The sequence below is a fragment of the Narcine bancroftii genome, chromosome 1 (genome assembly GCF_036971445.1).
Source record: "Narcine bancroftii isolate sNarBan1 chromosome 1, sNarBan1.hap1, whole genome shotgun sequence".
NCBI lineage: Eukaryota > Metazoa > Chordata > Chondrichthyes > Torpediniformes > Narcinidae > Narcine > Narcine bancroftii.
Genome location: NC_091469.1, coordinates 40920419 through 40942168, shown reverse-complemented (window position 1 = coordinate 40942168; position 21750 = coordinate 40920419). Strand labels below are relative to the sequence as shown.

The 21750-nt window shown below is 41.3% G+C and overlaps 1 protein-coding gene across 3 annotated transcripts in view; it reads right to left on the bottom strand.

Annotated features, from left to right (window-relative positions):
• The window catches only part of LOC138757408 (RNA exonuclease 1 homolog), a 55514-nt gene extending 37802 nt beyond the window's left edge, over window positions 1-17712 (bottom strand). For 2 of the 3 annotated variants that reach the window (XM_069924667.1, XM_069924671.1), the window contains exons 1-6: window positions 17580-17712; window positions 6194-7692; window positions 4143-4232; window positions 3043-3262; window positions 488-639; window positions 278-394 (exon numbers count right to left, since the gene is read on the bottom strand). In XM_069924667.1, the coding sequence (XP_069780768.1) occupies window positions 278-394; window positions 488-639; window positions 3043-3262; window positions 4143-4232; window positions 6194-7692; window positions 17580-17688 (2187 nt within the window). In that variant the 5' untranslated portion in view covers window positions 17689-17712. The other variant, XM_069924677.1, reaches the window with a different exon arrangement.
• Window positions 17713-21750: the final 4038 nt, after the last annotated feature.

Below are 21750 nucleotides of genomic sequence, written 5' to 3'. Positions count from 1 at the left end.
TAAGTACCTTGTCTTCTTTCTCTGACTCCAAGCACATATTTCCTGTATCCATGAATGGTCCTATTCTCTCCCAATTTCTCATCTTGTTTTAAAACAATGTATAAAATGCCTTGAGATTTTCTTTAGACCTACTCACCAAGGATATTTCATGGCCTCTTTTAGTGTCCTGCTTGAGCTCATTCATTGCATTTTTCTTGGGGTTTGTCAGATTTTAAGCATCCTAAACCTTCCAACTTAACAACACCTGCCCTCTGACTATTCACATTTCTCTACTAACCTTGTTGACTGCTTCCTGTCGAGAAGAGGAAGTCTTCAAAAACTCTTCAATAAAGTAGCCAAGATATCGCTTTCTGACGGTGCTGGACACTTTAGATCTTTGCTTTGAATGTCTTCTCTATGAGGGGGAGAGGGGGAGGGAGAGAGGGGGAGAGAGAATTACCTTAAGGAAGGAAATATACATTCTAGGAAAATAAAGTAGTCAACATACCTGTATGACAGGGACCGATGAAGGTGTGCCCAGCAACATCACATTGTGATCAGCTTTTGACGTACTGTACAAGGCCTTTCCCTCGGTCAGTGGCACATTACTTCTGGAGATTGAAGCAGCACCAGGGTTCTTCCTGAATGTATACCTAGAAACTAGAAGGATCCCCAGAATTAATGTTAAGGTTGAAGAAGTGCCCATCTTTCATGATTAGTCAATGGTGCTCTGATTTGTAATCTTTTCTATCCTTGCCTTCAAGATTAATAATCAAGGCATTGCAAGCAGGTGTACTTTGATTTGATCTTTCAGTAGGGTTTTCATGGAATTCTTTTCTTCTCTATAGAGCACAGAAGGAAAAGGTGACCCTCTCCTCCACCACCCCCCCACCCCCCCCCCCCGCAAGTCCTGACTGTTACCTGGTAACTTGGTGTTTAACACTCGGCTGGATGAAAAAGGGAGGAGCAGTGAAAACTTATATTATAAAGAATCATTATGGGTTCTCAGGAACAAGCAACTACTCCAAGCAAAGGCTACAGGGGGTCAGCCAGAGAATAAACAAGAATATGGTACAAACATTATGGAAGTCTACAAGGAAGTTGGAGGCAAGGAGAATTATCCAGAGTTCATTAAATATTCAAAAACTTGGCTAATTATTTGCACATAAAGAATCTTGTGTGGATTATAGATGTGAAATTCAATTAAATGTTAGGTACATAGCAAATTAGCTCATCACTGGGCATCATGCCAGCCTCCAGAAACACAGCCATTTTCATTTACACACATTGATCACCATGAAACAACTGTGCAAACGACAGCCATGATAATTTTGAAGGAGAGAATATAGATTCAGTCCTTTAATACACATCCCTCACAATTTTGCTTCAAGTTGGATTCAAGACAGAAATACAATACAGTGCCCTCCATAATGTTTGGAACAAAGATACTTTACAAACTTAAAATTGTGGAGCATGGGCAAATAATTCATTTGTAATTAAAGTGCATATTCCAGATTTTATTCAAGGTTTTTTTTGTATACATAGAAATTTCAGCATTTTTTATTCATAGTTCCCATTTCAGGGCACCATAATGTTTACGACATTTGGCTTCACAGGTGTTTGTGAGTGTTTCAGGTATCATCTTTGGAGTCTGTAGTTGCCATTTTTCAACACAAGGACCCGAGTGGTGCTAATGAAAGTCAAGAAGCCATTATGAGACTGTAAAACAAGAATAAAACAGTAAAACACTTTGGAACATCATTAAGAAGAGAGTGTATTGGTGAGCCCAGTAATTGCAAAGGAAGACCTCCACTACTGATGACAGAAGAATTCTCATCATAATGAAGAAAAATGCCCAGATGCACATCCAATATATCAGAAACACTCTTCAGGAGGCAGGTGTGGATGTGTTAATAACTATTGTCTGTAGAAGACTTCAAACAGAAATACAGACGTTACACTGCAAGATGGAAACCATGGCACAGGTGGTATGCTTTAGATCTTGGGCAGTTCCTTTATGCTTCCACGCTTTGCTCTTGCTATCACTTTTATCCAAGTTAATCTTGGCCTCTTTTGTTTACAAGACCTTTTTCCAGAATTTGCAGGCTCTTAAATACTTCTTGGCAAACTGTATCGGACCATCTGTTTCTGTGGCTAACTAGTAATTTTCATCTTGCCCCTTAGCATCTGTATTTCTGTTTATGAAGTCTTCCCAAGATAGTAGTCATTGACACATCCACGCCTGCAGAGTATTTCTGATCTGTCAAACATATGATTGGGCACTTTTCTTCGTTTATGATGAGAATTCTTTTGTCATCTACAATGGTGGTCTTCCTTAGAAGATCTTAGTGATTGCTGAGCTCAGCAGTATGCTCTTTCTTCTTAATGATGTCCTAAACTGTTGATTTTTGTCATCCTGAGGTTTGTGTGATGTTTCCTGCTGCTTCAGATTTTGTGGAACATGAGCAATGAGAATGAAGGGGATGCCTACTGTTAGGTAAAAACATCATGAGCTGGGAATGTAGAGGGAGTCACCCAGTGCTGGGCTGTAACAAGATGCAGTTGTGACCTTGTACTCTCAAGATAAGAGTGGGGATGACAAATTGATGTGCAGGAGGCTAGCAGAGAGGGACAGCAACAGTTTATTCATTGGACAATGTCATGGTATGATAATTTACTAAGTACGTATCCTAAGGTATATAAAAAACACCACTTGCTGATAACGGCAGAATGCGCCTTCTCCAACTAACACTATTAGTTGCAAGTGTTACAATCCGGTAATAAAGAACAAAGAACCTTGATTTCGACTCAGTCTGGTGTCTGACTCACTCATTCATGAACAAAGCAGACCTAACACTACCCATCTCTCAAGAAAGTACTCTAAAAATTCAAGCCCATATTTTAAAAGTGGGTTAAGTACATCAACAAGGCAGCTTTAGCAACCAGCATTAATGTTGTGCATGGATACACCAAGGACACAAGACAGGCTTAAATTTGAAAGATCTCAGAGCAAAAGGTCCATCTTGATGATCGTCAACACAAGTCTCAGAGGATTACCAGTACCTGCTTTCACAGTGCTGGCAGTCTGAGGTTTTGAACTTTGCACCAGCAATCTCTTCTGAGCTGGACAATCAGACACTGTTGATTTATAAACCTGGCCACCTTTCACATTGGACATCAACTGCACAGCCTGTTGTTGGACCTGCTTGATTCGACTGCGACACCTCAGCTTTGGAGCAGGTAGAGTATGTGGAATAATCACCTGGTTCGAATTGGATTTTCCCTTTTAAAGAGGAAACTGTTATTTAAATATCTATTTAACAATGATTATTTATTTTAAATAAAACATACAAATGAGATTTTTCACGATGAATCATTTTACAATAAAACTAAACACAAGTTGCTCTTCAAAGTTGCCCCATCAGATTCACTATCCAACCTATGCAAAGCACTAAGATAAAGTTCCAACGTGGCCCTCCAGTGCCACGATAAACCAACCACTGAAGAAACAAGTTGGAAACATTATACACATTACCACACCGAACCTCCCTCCTGAAAACAGAAATAGCCACGATTGCTGAATAACACCACACAAAACTTACCTGATCGATCTTCTGACATATCCTTTCTGACAACTGTGAAAGCCTCTTAACTAATGTTTTTGTCACTACTTGGTAGGCTTATCTGAAAACCTAGAGTCTTCCCCCTCTTTAAGAGGCATTTCAGTGGTAGCTAAAATGCATCCACTTGAATCGCCAGAACATCTAACCCAGCCAATACTTTCAGGCCTGCTGCTTCAAAGCTCCAGTGAGATGGGTTTAATCCTGATCAGTGGTGAGTGGAGAGTGTGGGTTCTCCCCAGGATCTCTTGGATTTTCTGCCAAATCCCAAGTATGTAGAATGGTGATTTGTGAGTGCAACAGAATTTGGAAGACATTGATGGGAATGCAGATAAGAAAATGTTACATAGAAGAACTGTGAAAGCCTGCAAAGATTTGTCCTTCCATGCACCACGTAAATACAAGGTACGTTATTACCAAGTTCCTTCCATTTAGTGAAAACATTCAACATAACCATACTCCAAAAGAGCTTTGCAAATAAATTGTCTGTAAAATAAATTCTATCTGTAAAATTTCTCAAAATTAACGGTTCTCAAACCTTACCTTAAATTTTGCCACATGTGCAATCCTCTTCTTTTGTCTTGTGTGAGCACTTGCAGCACTCACAGAATCTGGAAGGTTTGCAACAGAATCCTAGAGGAGATCAAAAAACAGCATGAAACAAGATGGAATAAAAGTACTGAGCACCCAACATCACCATTTGATCACTAGGGCAAAGAATGTCATGTTTAAGAATTCCACTTCATTTTAATTTCAATTATTTTTAAACCGATTGCCATAATCCATCCAATTCATCTGAGTGTCCAAATCAAAGTTCTGGATCTGTTGAATGCTACAGCTCAATGCTCAAATCTTGGTTGGAATAACTGTTCACATTTGAATTATTGAATTGCAATTTAATCTGAAATTAAAAAATTAAAATGGAGCAAATAATTTATCTTGGTTCAACTTTTGCTGTAAAGTAAAACTCCTATAATTCAACATCAAACCATTCAGAAAGTCTAGTTGCTCAGCATCCGACTCCACAGATAATGTTCGTCAGGACTCTAGCTCCTGCACTTCCTTTGAACTGACCAGATACACTGGAAAAGTTATCATATGGTGTAACATTTTGGGGCAGGGAGTGGGGGGGGAATTTAAAATTCTCAGAAAAAAGGTCCCGACCAAAACATTGACTGACATTTCTCTCCATGGATGAGTGCTTTCAGCTTCTCATTGTTTGCACAAGGTTCCAGCATCTGTAGTTTGTGTATTGCTGATTTTAAAATATGCTGGGTTATTAACAGTTCAGAAGACATGTTAGTCCAGCAAAGTCCCAAGGATGCCAGATTAATGGAGTTTAACTGCAGTTTGATAACAAATATAGCTTTCTGTAAAGAGGCTCGGAACCTCACCTCAGACGATTTAGATTTTAGCACAGAGCTTTGATCACAGGTTAGCCATGACCTGATAGAATGACACATCAACAATTATTGAGAGAAAGCAGTGCAAGTTATCACACTATTTGTGCTGGATTCAAAACCTTGCTCTTCTCAGTGTTGGAGCTATAGTTCACTTTGGATTATAAAAGAGCCTTTGACCCCAATGGAGACAATATGGGATGGGCTGTGGTGAGAAAGAGTGGAGGTAAGTTTCCTAACACTCATGCTCCATGTTTATACACAACCTTTGGTTCTCCAGGATTCCACCATCCCTGTGGCCTTTCATCTCAGGGAGGGAATGCTCAGAAAATTTTTGACCTCAATTTTAAAAGGAATTAACTAATGCAAGAAAGTGAAATTCTTTTCAACTTAGAGGCCACGTCATTTAACTTGTACCATCATTTCATCAATGTCCTCATCTTCAACAGATCCTTTCAATTTCAAACTTCTTAGTAGTCAGGTAGAAGCAGAGCTGCGGTGAGAAGCAGAGCTAATGTTTTAAGGTCAACCTTTCATTAGGGTCTTCAACCCACAACATGAACTCTTTCTCCCTACACACAAAGCTCCCAAGTGCTTCTCACATTCAGTTTTAATTTTAGGAATTCCAACTTTTCTTAATTTGTGTTGCTTTACAATTACCTAGTAAATGTGCAGTTATTGAGGTAATATAGAAATTTAATTTGTGTACAAGATCCAAACGTGAAAATGATGGTGAATGGGCAATCTGGAGTGCTAACGTTGAGCAAGGGACAAGCATTAGATGGACCACCCGACTTACAACATTGCTGAAATGCAGCACACAAATGACGAAGACTCATTTTATCATCTCATTTATAAGATTGCTCCAACCAAACTGTACTCTCCATAATGTACTAGAACATCAGCCCAAATCACAGGTTCACTCTGAAGAAAAGCTCAAGGCTACAGACTGAGTGTAATCACTGAAGCAGCACAATACTGGGTCAAACATGGCAAGACAGCAGTGTACCTGTGATGCGTGGACGCTTTTAAAAATTTACTTCAAACCATCTCTACAATATCACTGTGACCAAGTTTAAAACATTACTGAGAAATCGAGCAGAAACACACTGGACTGCATTCTACTCCAGTTTGGATGCTTGTAACATTTTAATTTGTTGCTCAAGACAAGGAAGAGTAGTAAATATACATTACCTGCTCAATTTCTGGTTTATTTGTTTTAATTTCTTGCTTTGAGAACTCATTAAAAATCCTCAAGCACTCTTCCATTGTGTCAGAGTCAGTAAATTCCAAATTATCCGAAGCAGCAGAGCTCAGTTCTTCGTCTGAATGAGATGACTCATCACCTTTATCACTTGCAGGGTGAAGTCTTCCATCTGAGTTTTTGAGGAAAATATTACCAACTTTGTTTGGTGCTTTTATTCCAGCTTGGTCAATGCGCACATTCTCCCCAAACTTATTGGTGGAAGAAGCATTTGTTGCCTCCAATCCATTGCACCTCACTTTAGCCAAGGCCTTCAGTGACTGACTTCCACTTTCAGAGAGTTGCTCTGTATAATCGGACAGTTGTAATGTGTTCCAATGGATTGAATTTTGCTCTTTGGCTTTTCCACATTTCTGTACACTCATCCCTGGGTTTTCAGGGACATATTCTTGTTTGCATATCTGATTTGGCCACTTAGCATTAATTGAAGCAATAGAATTTTCCACTTGAACTTGAATTCTTGAATTTAGAAGCTCTCCTTTTCTTTTGACTTTGGAGCCAAGATTGATATTATCCTGGTGGAAGCTAATTTTATTTATCGGGCTGTTGGTTACATTGGAAAATTTATTGCATTTGGCTGGATTTAAAATTTGTTTTCTTTGCAAAGCGCTCACATTCAGCTCAGTATTCCTGCAATCATTTTCTAACCCAAGATCAGCAATATTGTTCACAGTTTTTCCCATAGCCAGAACCACATTGATGGGCTCCTCAGTGTTAGGTTGTTTAACTTTACGAATTAAATTAAGGTCATCATTTCCTTTCCTCCTAAACTCCCAGTGGCCTCTGGGATTTGGAGATAGTGGATGCAAATTTGGAACATCAATTACAAGTTCATCTTCAGAGCTCACTTCAGCTTCAAAAGATGGAAAGTTCCTCACAGTTTCAGAAGCAAGAGAGTGTTTCACTTCAGGACTTTGTTCAAAGGCCGCTTTGGACTCCTGTTTCTTCTCAATATCATAGTTTTTGCAAATAGGTTTCAAATTGGAAGAGTAGTTGATCAATGGATCATACTCCAAATCAGTGCTGGGTTTGCAATGGTCAATCATATGTTTACCTGAACATGCAGTATTGATGATGGAATCAGCTACAGCAATATTCTGGGATGCATCCTCTTCACCCAAAGCAAGAAGCATATGTTTATGTGAAGAACACTCCGACACTGGCACAATAGATTTACACTTTGTACAGGAAAGAGATGGCTTGCCAGTACTGGGAGGAGAGCTGGTCTCACTGTTCTTCTGAGTTACCAAGTTGTGGCTCCCATGTTCACATGAAGACTGGCACATCAAAAGCCTTTGCTGCTGCTGCTCCATCTCAGTCTCGATGACCTCAATTGTTTTGGTGACCTTTTCCATCTCAAGCTTTGAGCAGGCAGCTTCAAGTGACACTGGTTGGTCATGGTATTTTTCTAAAGTAATGGCAGGAGCACCTGTTGGAACATTAGCATACTTGTCAACATCTGAAAGCAGCACTAAACCTGGAAAGATGAACAATGCCAAGAGAAATCTCCCCCCCTGCTCTGTGTCCACCAATAGAAATACTCAAACAGCAGTATTATCCAGATTACTCCTCTGCAGCATCAAAATTCACCAGACAACAAAATGAGCCACATTTTGAAAATTATTTACCATTACTATTTAAATATATATGGCAGCTAAATGCCAGCTTTCTCTCTCTCACAGAGTGGAGAAACTGAAATTCACGAATCCAAAAGGGTTATGGAAGGTAGATCATGAGTATTTAAAAGAAGAGGAGGATAAACATTTGCAAGTTTGGTAGATTTGGGGCAATGGGAAACTGCACAGAAAAGGAGTTGAAGATTGGATTAGATGTAACCATACTGAATGCTTCACAAGCCAGGTAACCAACCCAAACTTGAGCTTTTACCCATCACCAACATTTCTCATATCAAAGTGCAAAGTTTCCACTTGAACTTGAATTCTTGAATTTAGGTACTCTCCTTTTCTTTTGACAAGTTTGACAATAATTACAAACAACATCTTAACAGAAGAGGCTTAACTAAAGAATTTGGAAATATGAAGCAGCCACAGGAAGATAAACTTGTATTGCAGACCAATGGCAACGTCATGTTCTATTAGGATTTCAGCATTAACATTTGCAGTTAAATAAAGCCAATGTTCCAAGGCACAGGGAAACCAAAAATAAGGGAATATGTTTATTTATAAAGCACAGACAAACCCACAGAAGTCTAGAGAAACAAAGATTGCAGAAGCTGTAATCTTGCTCGAACAATGAGCAGAGGAATTCAATGGGTCAGAGCATCCATGAGTAGAAATGGTCAGTCAATATTCTAGATCAGGATAGCATATTGGGCAGAAGTTGGGCGAGATGCAGATACAGGTGGAGGGCGAGACCGCTGTGGGGGGGGGGGGGGGGGGTAGGGAAGTTGAAAGGAAAACAAGTACCAGAATAGTATGTACAGGATTTGATCCTATGTTTGGCCTCATCTATTTGAAGCTTGAGGTCCGTGACACTGGACAAGAAGGTCTGCTACTGTCACCTTCTTGGCATTAGAATGATGGTGGTGGCCTTAAAACTCACAGGAATGATGAACTGCTGCAAAGACATGTTGAAGATTACCTCTAATGTCCTCTGTCAGTTGATAGCCACAGTCCTTCAGTACTTAGCCGGGTATGTTGTCTGGTCCTGCTGTGTTGTGCAGGTTCACCTTGGATAGGATTCTCCTCATTCAGCCATGGCTATGCAAGGGGTCTGTTATTCAAGGGGAGACAGAGCTTTTTTTTAAAGCATCAGCCTGTTCTTTGCGTCGGACTGTGGATAGAAGATCTTCAGTCTAATCAGAAGGGAAGTATCATTGTTGGTGACTCACAAGGTTGTCTTGTGATGTTATTGTTTTGATACCTTGGCCTTTGTGCCTCATGTTGACAGCTGACTAAGGATCCTCTGTGCATTCCCACATTTTGCTTTCCAGATTGCACAGGAGCATTCAGCTCTAGGTGATCTTCATTCCATCCTATATCCTTTCCCGAAGGCAATATCATGAGCTCTGAGAAGGGCCTGGACCTCTGCATCCAACCATGGTTTCCGGTTAGCCCTGGTTGTGTTGTATCTGATCTCTGTGGCATCCATAATGCACTTGCTAATGTTGTCGGCCACTGAGCTCCTACTCGCCGATGTTTACTTGCCATTGTTGATGACCATCTCCCTGAAACAGCTCTATTCCATGGTCTGAAAGCAGTCCTGTTGTATTGCTGTGCCCCCCCCCCCCCCCCCAACCCAGTTACATTCTGATCTCTTTGACTGTTTATTTAGCCAGCAGTCTGTATGCTGGGGTCAGGGTGATGGATTTGTGGTCTGGGTATCCAATGTGGGGGCAAGGATCAGCTTTATACACACCAGGGACATTTGTGTATACTTGATTGTTGGTCCTCTCTCCTCTGGTGGCAAAGATGACATGCTGTTGAAATCATGGTAGAATGGTTTTTCAGATGTGTGATTAAAGTCACCAGATACAATCATGCAAATGTCAGGGTGGGAGGCCTGGGCTTCATAGATGGCTCCATACAACTCCTTCATTGCTTCACCTTCATTTGCCAAAGGTGGAATGTAAACTGCAGTAATTAGCATGGCTGTGAAATCCCTGGGCAGGTAGAAGGATCTGCATTTCCTCCCCAATGAAAATGAGGGGAGCAAAGTGACAAAATCAATCCAGGAAAATTAAAGGGCCAAGTGGGAGTGGGAAGTGATGTTGATGAAATTGGTGCACTTTGTGTTGATACAGAGTTAACATCAATGTAGTCATAGATGTAGTGGAGGAAAAGTTAGTTAGACGTACTTGAGTAAGATTAGTACAAAGACTGTTCCATATATCCAACAAAAAGGTAGGTTTGACTGGGGCCCATAGTTATTCCCTGGATCAAGAGGCAAGGGGAGGACAAGTACAAGTTGCTCAGGACAAGGACAGGTTCTCCCAAGTGGACGAAAGTGTTTGTTGATGACAACTAAATAACTCTGTGTTCAAGAAATAAGCTGCAGGCCCCGAGCCTTTCCTGATGGCAAATGGATGTGGAAGGGGTTGCATATCCATGGATGGAATACATTCTGACTCCACAGTTCCCATCTCTTCCCTACCTACTCCTGTATATTTCTCCAACATCCCCTCCCCAATAGTCTCTCCACTTCTCTCACCTTCTGTCCAATATCCTATCACCTCTTGGCCTCTCAACAATATCTTTCCTTAAATGTAATTATCACCCCTTTCTACTTTTGTCTCAATTAAATGATCCAATCCAAAACATTGATTGATAATCTCTACCTATAGATGCTACCTGACCCTCAGTTTATCGAGCAGCTCATTTTTCCCTTGGGTGGCACAGCAGTTTGTTCAACACCTTTACAGTGCCAGCAATTAGGAACGGACTTCAAATCCCATGCTGTATGGAAGGAGTTTGTATGTTCTCACCATGTCTGCATGGGTTTTCCCCAGCGTTCCAGTTTCCTCCCACTGTTCAAAACATACCAGGGGGTGCAAGTCAATTGGGTGTAAATTGTGCAGTACAAACTCATGTTCTGAAATGGCCTATTACCTTGTTGTATGTCTAAATTTATTTTTCAATATTTTTAATCTGACCCCTCCCTTGTGAAGTTATGGTTGAACATGTATTCCAAAATTGGAAGAGGGAAAAAAACCAAACCACAGAATGGGATCTAAATAATCTTCTAAATTATGAAAATAATTAAGAAGAACACCATAAATTTACAAAGTTAAAATTAATTCCAGAAGTAGAACAGCTAACTTTTTCCAAAGTCAGGCATACCATCACATCTGATAGCCATTGAATACGAGTAGGAGTGACAGCATCTTTCTATTTCGCTAATATAGCTCTTCTAGCGATAAGGAGGGCAAAGGCAACTGCATGTGATTGCCGCCCAGACAAATTCAAGTCAATTGGCTTATTTGTTCCAAAAAGGCTAAGGATTAGGAATCAAATTAACATTAAGAAAGACAAGGTATGAAAAATACTTTCCCAATACATGGAAAGAAAAGGACATGACCAAAACAATGTACCTTCTTCAGTCTTACATCTGTCACATTTTGAAGAAATATTAGAATAGAATTTATCAGTTGAACTTTGGAGAAGCAAGCTTGACGTACTCCTTTAAATTGTAATAATGAGTGTAGGGCACATAGAAAATATGAATTTACCAATTTCAAAATTGAGTCCTATGTAGCATCAGAAAATAATTGAAAATCTTGCTCCCATAATTTCCAAGTCTGGTCCAAGGAATTACCACTAGACAATAATAATGACTCAAAGAGCCAATATCAACTTTTTATGGTTCAATTTAAAATTATAAATCTTCTGTCATATTTAATTCCAGATCTTGAGGGAGTCTCAATACCAAAGAATTCAAGGTCTTAATCTATAAATACCTACAAAATTATGTTTAGATAGTTTAAACTTAGAAGATCATTGTTCAAAAGAGGCCAAATTTTGGTCAATAAAAGATCTTGAAAAGATTGGACACCTAACTCTGACCATTCATGAAAACCAAAATCTTGTACCAAAGGTTAAAAAAATTAGCTAAAAGGGGACTGACTAGCAGAAATCTATGGTATTCAAAATGATTTCTGAATTGAAACCAAATTCTCAATGCATGTTTAACAACAACATTAATTTAGAAGCAGAAAAAGGTAATTGAGCTCCAACTATTGAAATAAGAGAATACTTCTTAGTAGATTCAATTTCAAGATTAACCCAACTTAAAGCATCTCGTCTTTCCTCATGATGAATCCAAAAAGTAATATATCTAATATTAGCTGCCCAATAATAAAATCTAAAATTAGGCAATGCCAAACCCCCTTGATGCACTTGCAAAACAACTTTTAGTAATTTATGTAGAAGCACTCCCAGGTCTTTCTGCTCAACACCATGCTGCAATTTATTCACCCTTTACATCAGGGGTATCAAACTCAAATTCACGGAGGGCCAAAATTAAAAACTTGGACTAAGTCGAGGTCCGAACTAAATATTTATTGAAAATTTTCAACAACATCTGCATGTTTTCTCTTCTTTCAACATATGTAATATTAAACTTTAGGATATAACTTTAGGAGGATAATGTTACAGGTCAGGAGTAGGTAGCTCAAGTTCACCCTTTGCTTGACCTGAGGGAAACATATTTGGTCCCTGTGGAGATGTAGTCAGCATCCACAGGCTGTGTCCATTTTGGCCTGCATATGGACTCAGCATTTCCTGCTCACTCCTCAGGCTCTAGGCCTCTATTCACCCTCGACCCACCATCCCTCTACCTGACCAGTCCTTTACCCAACCTCTACTCACCCCTCACTCCACTCGCTCTGCCTCTACCCACCCCATCCTATACACGCCCCTCTACTGCCTCTCCCTCAACCTGTTCCTCCCTCTACCCGTCTCTCACCCTCTAATCACCTCTCCCCTACTCGCCCTGCCCCTCCCCTTTTACCTCTTCCCTACTCACCCCTCCTTCTACTCATCCCTCCCTCTAACTGCCCCTCGCACCACCATAACTTCCCCTGCCCATTACTCCTCACCTACACCCTCTGCCCACCCCTGCTTACCCACCCACTCAGGCCCAGCGTGCTGCCGATCAGCCTTTGCGCACAGCCACCATCTCTCTCTTCACGTGCAGGTCCGAACCAGCCGTCCCTGGGGTCCGCGCGGGTGCAAGCGCTGAAGGCCGTGGCGACCGGGAGAAGTGCGCTCGCACTGTGGAAGGGCCGTCCGGGGCCAGTCACGCGGGGCTCGCGCTGCCCGGGGGCCGTGCGCAGCCTGCCATGCCCGTCACGCCGACAGGAAATCACAGGCGCTCGCCCATCCGCCGCACCGCTCGACAGGTGGGAGAAGTGACTGGTTGTGTGGGGAGCCTTCCAACCGGCTTGCCGGCCGATGACATCGACAGACTTCTCGTGTTACAATTTCTCGTGTTATAATGGGGAAGGATGTGCAATGAAGGGGGAGGATGGTGGGGGTGACATTACCAAAAAACAGCATCAGCTCTCGCTGCAGGGCGGGCCACCTCTAATACATTTTTGAAATGATCTTGCGGGCCAAATATTGGCCCACGGGCCAGAGTTTGACATGTGTGCTTTACATAATAGTTCAATCACAATCTTTACAAAGTGGATGACCTTGTATTTACAGACACTAATCTATCTGCCATATCCTTGCTTTACCTACATCTCTTCCTTTTCCATTCAATTTGATATCATCAGCCAACTTAAATTCATTTCACTTGGTCCCCTCCTCCAAATCTAGTCTGGATATTATGAACAGTTGTCAGCCCACCACAGATCTCTGCAGTACACCATGAACCACTGATTGCCAATCAGGAAAATACTTATTTATCCCAACTCTCTGGCTTTCATGAATTAACCAATCCTCTATCCATGAGGATACATAACCCCCAACTCCATGCATTTATATCATATTCAGAAGTCTTTTGTGCATGAACTTAATGAACACATTCTAGATATACAAACATACTGCACCCTCTGCCTCCTGTAATAGAATATGTATTTGGGAGATAATTGGTAAAATTAGAGTAGATTACATACATACACACATTTTAGAACAGATCTTATTTGAAATACTGAAGAATTCATATTCTTCATATACATAATCACATGAAAATTGTAAACCAGAAGTATAACTATAATTATTAAAACCTTAATTAAACTTATCCCATTCAAAGCATTGAATTCTATGATAATATTGAGTTAACAGTTACCCCATTTACTGAAATGATCGAGAATGCTATGCCCATTTCACAAGTAGGTGCTAATTGAAATGATGTCATAAAATGAATAGACCATTGTTTTGGACTGGGGACACTCTGGCTGTTTGCAAGTATCTACAGAGTGGTCATGGAAAGGTCACTCCTGGGTTTTGTGTACTTAAGGCAACAGATGGGAGCAGAAGGAGAACTCCTGTTGTTTGCTGAAGTTGGGAGTTTTTGTAAGTGAGAGAGTCCCATGGGCTTTCTAGCAGTCTCAGAGAAAGGTGAAACAAGCTCTCTCAGCTAGCGTTTGTGTGACATTGAAAGCAGCTGAACAGTGCAAGGCAGGAAGCTTCTTGAAAGTGATGAAAAGCTCCAGAGTAGCAGATGGGTGGAAGTTTCTCTTGGAATAAACGGAACAGAAAGGAACTCTGTGTTGGCCTGAAAGAGAGAGGTTAATCTAGAGAACCCTGATGGGACAAGTTTCCTCAGCAAGACATTGAAGTGACTAATGGTGGTACCTCAGTTGTGGAAATCCTGGAACAACAAATCTCTCTCTGCAAACCCTACGAGAACCTTCCTGAGCAGTAAACATTTATCTTTCGAGCATCAAAGCCTTGTGAACTTTATACATGTTAAATTCTATGCACAGTATAAGAATTGCCTGCAACCCAAGAACTTGGAAGAATGAGAAGTGAAATTGAACTGTGAACCAAAGAACTTTTCTTACATTTACACATACATCACATACATGTGCGCTTAGAATTAGAAGGGGGTTAAGTTGTGTTTAGTTAAGTCAATAGAGACAAGTTAAAGTTTGATTCTGTTTTCATGTTTAAAGATAATTAAAAACAACTTTTGTTTAAGTAACCATTTGTCGAGGTGAATATCTATTGCTGCTGGGTTTTGGGGTCCTTTGGGCTCGTAACACTCCCCACTATCCACTGAGCTCATTATATCCCCAAAGAACTCCAATAAATTAAACATTACCTGTTTTTCCAGAATCCATGCTGTGTCTGCCTAATTAAACAATTTTTAATGCAAATGTGTTGCTATTTCTCCCTTCAAGCATTTTCCCCCAGTACAGATATTAAGCTAATTTGTCTTTGCCTACTTCATTTTTTTTTAAGCAGAGGAGTTACATTTTGCTGTATTAATCACCAGGCCACACCCAGAGACCATAGAATCTTGGCAAATTACCACAAAAACATCTATGACAACTTTTGTCATTTCTTTCAATAACCTGTGATGCATTTTATCAGGACCAGGGCCCATTAGTTTGCCCACTTTAGTGATAGTAATTATATAAAGATCTTCACTTCCCATCAACTCCTTAACCTTTGGTACATATGGCATGCACCTTCTAGGTTTCCTAACATGTCGTTGAAAACTATCACAGGTGCATCCATGATCCATAATTGCTGCCTCCACCAGCTTGATTTGGCCAATCAATATGGAGGTTAAAATCCCCCATTACAACTGCTGATCCATTCTTAAATGTGTCAGTTATTTCTTTATTGCATATGCCAATATAATGTTACTATTTGGTGGCTGGCAGACTACACCCATTAAAAAAACCTCTTTCTATTCCTAATCTTTTCTTGGATCAATTGAACACTTTGATCCATGGAGCCTATATCACTTATTGTCCTGATTTTATCCTTCATGATGAGCACCATCTGACCTCTCTTGCCTTCCACCTATCCTTCCCAATTAGCCACTATTTAATTCCCAGTTATCTCCACCCTAAAACTATGTATCCATAAATGGTCACTAAATCATATCCATTTTGAACCATAGAACAATTACACTTCAACCCCTCAAGTCTGTGCTGAACCATGTCTCTCCTAGTCCCACTGACCTGCACCCACCCCGCCATATCTCTCCCATTAATGTACCTGTCCAAATTCTTCTTAAATATTAAAGTTCTCTTTACAACCACTTTCAGGGAGTTATGTACGTGTATTCCCAGATTCCTCTGTTCTGCCAGACTCCTCAGTGCCCTACCATTTACCATGCATGTCCTTTCTTGATTTATCCTTCCAAAATGCAATACTTCATACTTATCTGCATCAAATTCCATATGCAATTTTTCTAGCCCATTTTACCAGCTGACCCAGATTCCTCTGCAGGCTTTGCAAACCTTCAACACTGTCCACAACACCTCCAATCTTGGTGTCATCTGCAAACTTGCTGATCCAATTTACCATATTCTCATCCAAATCAATGATATAGATGATAAACCACAATGGTCCCAGCACTGATCCCTGAGCACACCATGAATCACAGGCCTCAAGTCTGAGAAGCAATCATCCACCATTACTCTCTGGCTTCTACTGTCCAGCCATTGTCAAATCTAGTTCACTATTTCACCATAAATACCTAGCTTATGAACTTTCCTGCCTAACTTCCATTGTGGGACTTTATCAAAAGCCTCACTAATGTCCATGTAGACAACATCCACAGCCTTTCCTTCATCAACTTTCCTAGTAAACCCCTCGAAAAGCACTACAAAATTGGTTCAACACATCCAACCATGTACAAGGCCATGTTGATTAACCCAAACCTGTCAACGGCCATCCAAGAACTTATATCCAATCTCTTAGAACACCTTTCAATGATTTACCTACCACTGATGCCTACTTTAATCAACGTGAACTACTCTTCAATTCTCTGGCACCACACCTGTGGCTAAGGACATTTTAAATATTTCTGCCAGAGCCCCTGCAATTTCTGCATTAGCCTCCCTCAAAATTCAAAAGAATATTTTGTCAGGCCCTGGGGATTTATCCACCCTTATTTGCTTTAAGCACTTCTTCCTCTCTAATGTATATAGGTTCCACGACCTCATGTGGGAAGTTTGTTTTCCTTACTTCCCATAACTCTGTGCCCTTTTCCTCAGTGAAGACTGATTTCAAAAAAAACATTTAAGACCTCTCCCATCTCTTTCAGCTCCATACAAAGCAGGCCACTCTAATCTTCAAGGGGACCAGTTTTGTCCCTTACTATCCTTTTGCTCTGTAGAAACTCCTGTCTGGCAAAACAACCTTTTTTACTCTTCCTGATTTTTTTTTTCTTGAGATTTTTTTTAAAAATATACTCTTCAAGTACCTCATTTTCTCCATGTCACCTCTCTTCTTCCAAACGAAACCTTTGAAAGCCAAGGTTCCCTCTGATCCCTTGATCCTGACAGGAACATACAAGCTCAAAAATCTCACCTTTAAAGGTCCTCCACTTATCTCACACGTCCTTGCCAGAAAACAACATCTCAACTTGGGCTGATGTGTCCCAGAAAAACATTGGAATAGATGATCATTAATGACCAAAAACACCTCCTCACTTCCTTTCATGATGGTGCCGTGGGATATTTTGTTCAACTAACAGTGCGTCATAGCGAAAAGGGTTTGAACTGGCAGGGGGCACAACTCGATAGACGAGAGTTTGTTCCCCACGATTTGCCAAACTCCGAATGGCCACCGTTACCAAACAAAATCCAACTTCAACTACCTCTGCACAGAGTCCAACAACTCAGGTGTTCCGCGTTAAACCTGCCCCCTCCTTCCCACTTCTCCTTACCCTGGGCGCTCGGGAGGCTCCCTGTGTGATTGAAATGGCAGTGAGCCCTCTGGCAGCGACCCAGGAAGGGACAAGAGAGCCCGCGGAAACAGCCGCTGGAGCTCAGCATCCCTGCGCGAGGCAGCACCTCCGCGGGGCTTCCCGCTCTTAAAGGGGCGCGGCGACTCTCGCCCCTTTATAAAGGGCAACGCTGGGCAAGCTGCAAATTCGCACGAAAGGTCAGGCGCGTCGGATCGACCCCCCGCACAGCCGCCACAAACTTGAGCGCATTCCCACTGCTGTTGTGAGACTGGGCTGTGGGCGAGAGAGGCGGACGAAAGGAATCAGGAGGGGGAATGGGTGAGGCGCTGAAGAGCGAGGAGGGTGTTGGAGTCATAGTCTTTTGGAACACTTCGAAGGGAGCAGGGTTCAGTGAGGAAAAAAGTTGTGCGGGAAGGGGGAGAAGCCATACTGTCTACCGCCTCGACGGTAGGTTTAACCTCCTCTCCACCCATCTCATGCAATGGTTCTCAACTTTTTTTTCTTTCCACTCCCATACCACTTTTAAGTATTCCCTATACCAATAGGTGCTCTGTGATTAGTAAGGGATTGCTTAAAGTGGAAAGAAAAAGTTTGAAAAACACTATGAATTGTACCTAATTGATTCATTATGTGCACGGTTTCATAACTCCAAAGGAAGTGGGCCAATGACAATTTTTCTCAAACAAAATATTTTGATAACAATTGGGTCTAGGAGCAGTGATTCTCAACCTTCCCTTCCCACTCACATACCTCCTTAAGTATTCCCTTACTAATCACAGAGCACTTATGGCATCGGGATTACTTGGGTGAGTGGAAAGAAAAAGGTTGAGAATCACTGATCTAATTACTTGTTTAAAGTGGGTTGGGGGATCTACTCCAAAAGTGAAATCTGCAACTGTTGTAGTACCTTAAAGATTGTGAAGTGCAGCCATTTCAACCCAACACCCCCAGATCAATTTGGTTCTGAGCAGCAAACAGTGCTGCAAAGCTGATTGTACAGCATTAGCTGTCACTCCATGTTGATTTGGGGAATAAATCACATCAATTGCATTGACTCAATAATTTGATAATTAAAAATTTTTCATGGGAAACTGAAAGTGAATCGTATGATGCCCACTAGTTGATGCAGAAGCTGGTATTCTGCTGTCCGTGTGGAGTTTGCACATTTTCTCAAAGAGAGCATGGATTTCCTCCAGATGCTCTGGTTTGTGCCCACATTCACTTGTGGTTGTTCAGGTTAATTGGCCTCTGTAATTTGCCCCAGCATGCAGGCTAAAAGTAGAATCTGGGAGGGGGAAATTGATGAAAATATGGGAAGAATCAAAAAAGAATTAATATCAGATTAGTGAATGTGGCTAAATGGGTCTTTCACACAAGGCCTGACAGTGTGCCATTGAATGCTGCGCTGGATAGCAAGGAGGCATGTCAAACAAGGATGAGCAAGAGGGGATTATTCCGGAACCACTACAAAGTAAATTCTAATGCAAACTGCAAAGATGCAGTGGGGCTTTCTGAGAGATCGATCAAGGTTCCCAAGAAGCATTTGGGAGACTGGCTCCAGGATTGTGGGGTATTTTGTTGGGAAAAACATTAGATCAAGGCTCGAGAGCTCAACAATGTGGGTGATGGGTGTGAGGCATGTAAAGCTCAGGACAGCAGAAATACTTTTTCGGGATTGAGAAGCACAGCAACCCCAATCAAGAATCCACAATAAATATTATGTTAAAGGAGAAGTTTGCTTGGTGAAAGCAAATTGTCGAAGTAGGAAGTTGGTAACATCATTCCAGGCAATGCCTCTTTCATCACAAGGATTGGAATTTCAACAGCAGCATTTAGAGGGGCTGAATGACCATCTCTGTCAATTATCACTCAATAACACTGATGTGCTTTTACTTGCTTGAACATATTGTCTGAATAAGAAGGTGGGGAATGTTGGAGGGGAAGGAGTACAGACTGTCTCGCATTCCAAGCATCACTAAAATTTTAGATTTTAAGAGAATCAAGAGATAAATAGTGAGTGCAAGAAAGCGATGATGAGGTGGAAGATCTTACGAATAATACATCATACACTAAGGACTGAATGCTTACTCCTGGTTCAGTTTCTTCTGGTCAGACAGTATGGCAGCCTAGTTTTTCCAAAATTAAAACCTGGTTAGGAAGACATTTCCTCCAGTTAAATATTTGGAAGAAATTTCAGTTCCATTTCCTCTAAATCCATTCCCCAACTACTGGCTCCAGAACTCTCCCTGGCATCTGAAACTGATCCAGATGATTCTCAGCCTTGATGTCAATATTAAACCTGTTCAATTTGCAGCTAATTTCCATGTCTTCCCTGGATCCTCCCATTTTCACTTTGAACACCATCCAGCTCTCTCCCTACTTCTGTTCATGTCATGCTGAAACTTTTATTCATTCCTTTCTTGCCTCTGGCTTTGACCATTCCATTCCTATATCATCAAATCCTGTTAACCCACTGCTCCTGCATGTAATAACCTTGACTGGCTCCCAGTGAAGGAACATTTTAACTTTTGCATCCTTGTGTTCAAATCCCTCTGTCTTCACCTCTCCTGCCTCTGAAATTTTCTCTGGAGAAGATTTCTTTGCCCTTTGGTTTCTAGTTTCTGAGAACAGCCCTGTTTCAGCCCAACTAGTTCCTATCAATCAAAATGGTATTCTGGGATAATCCCATTTATTTCTGTGTATATAAAAATAAATCTTTCCCCCCTCCCCCCCCCCCACCCCCTCATCTTAAACATTTGCCCTTGAGTTTTAGAATCATCTACCCTGGGGAAAAAGACTGAGCATTCACTTTATCCATGCACCTCATGATTTTGTAAATCTTTAAGATCATCCACTCAGCCTCCTATGCTCCAGCCTATCCAACCTCTCCCTATAACTAAATCTCTCCAGTCCTGGCAACATCCTAATGAATCTCCTCGGCACCCCTTCAATTTATTATGTCCTTTCAATAGTTAGGCAACCAGAACGTAGTCTTTGTACAGCTGTTCTTTGTACAGCTGAATCAAGAGTTCCCAACTTTTGTACTCTACACCCCACTTAATGAAGACCAACTTGTCAAATGCCTTCTGCTGTACCTGGAAGGTATCAGGTTCAGTGGGTTCAAAGAGAGTCAGGTCTGGTGATGTGTTACAATGACAGGTAACTTTAATGAACACAGAGGAGACCAACTGGGGAGAATGTCAAATAATACTCAATTACTATATGACTAAACATCTATATAGACATTCACATCAGACCCAGGTTGGACTCTGATACCAGTGGCCACCTCTATTCTACACAGTCACAGATAGGGACTTCAGCAGACTCTCCCAATCTCTGTACTTCGGGTTGCGATTCAGGGTTAAGTAATACATGGTTACTAACACATTAACAAGACAGGAGCTTCAGCAGACACTCCCGATCCCTGTACCTCGGCGTGCAGCTCAGTGTCAAGTAATATACAGTTACTAACATGCTCTAACAAGACAGGGACTTAAACGGTTTCCTGTACCAATGGGGGAGGGGTGTGCAGTGGCACTCTCAGCAAGCACTGATCTATTGCAGTACTAGGTCTAAGCTTATCTGTGACACTTCTAACGATGTCCACAGTAGCAACCTGGCATGGAGCAATGTCTAGGGCCTGGACCACGAAGCAGAGAGAGAAAATGTGCTATGCATTATGTTTTGTACATTTCTGATAGAAACATAGAAGATAGGAGCAGGAGTAGGTCATTCAGCCATTCGAGCCTGCTCTGCCATTCAATGAGATCATGGCTGATCTTAAAAGTTCAGTACCCGGTCCCCGCCTTCTCTCCATAACCCCTAATTCCCTTATACTGAAGAAATATATCTAATTCCCTCTTAAATATATTCAATGAACCTGCCTCTACTGCTCTCTGTGGCAATAAATTCCACAGATTCACCACCCTCTGGGTAAATAAATTCCTCCTCATCTCGGTTCTAAATGGTTTGCCTATTAATTTGAACAATGGCTCCGGGTTCTGGACTCCCCCACCATTGGAAACATCCCTTCCGCATCCATTCTGTCCAGTCCTGCCAGAATTTTATATGTCTCTATGAGATCCCCTCTCAATCTTCTAAACTCCAGCGAGTACAATCCCAATTGGCGCAATTTTTCCTCATAAGTTAT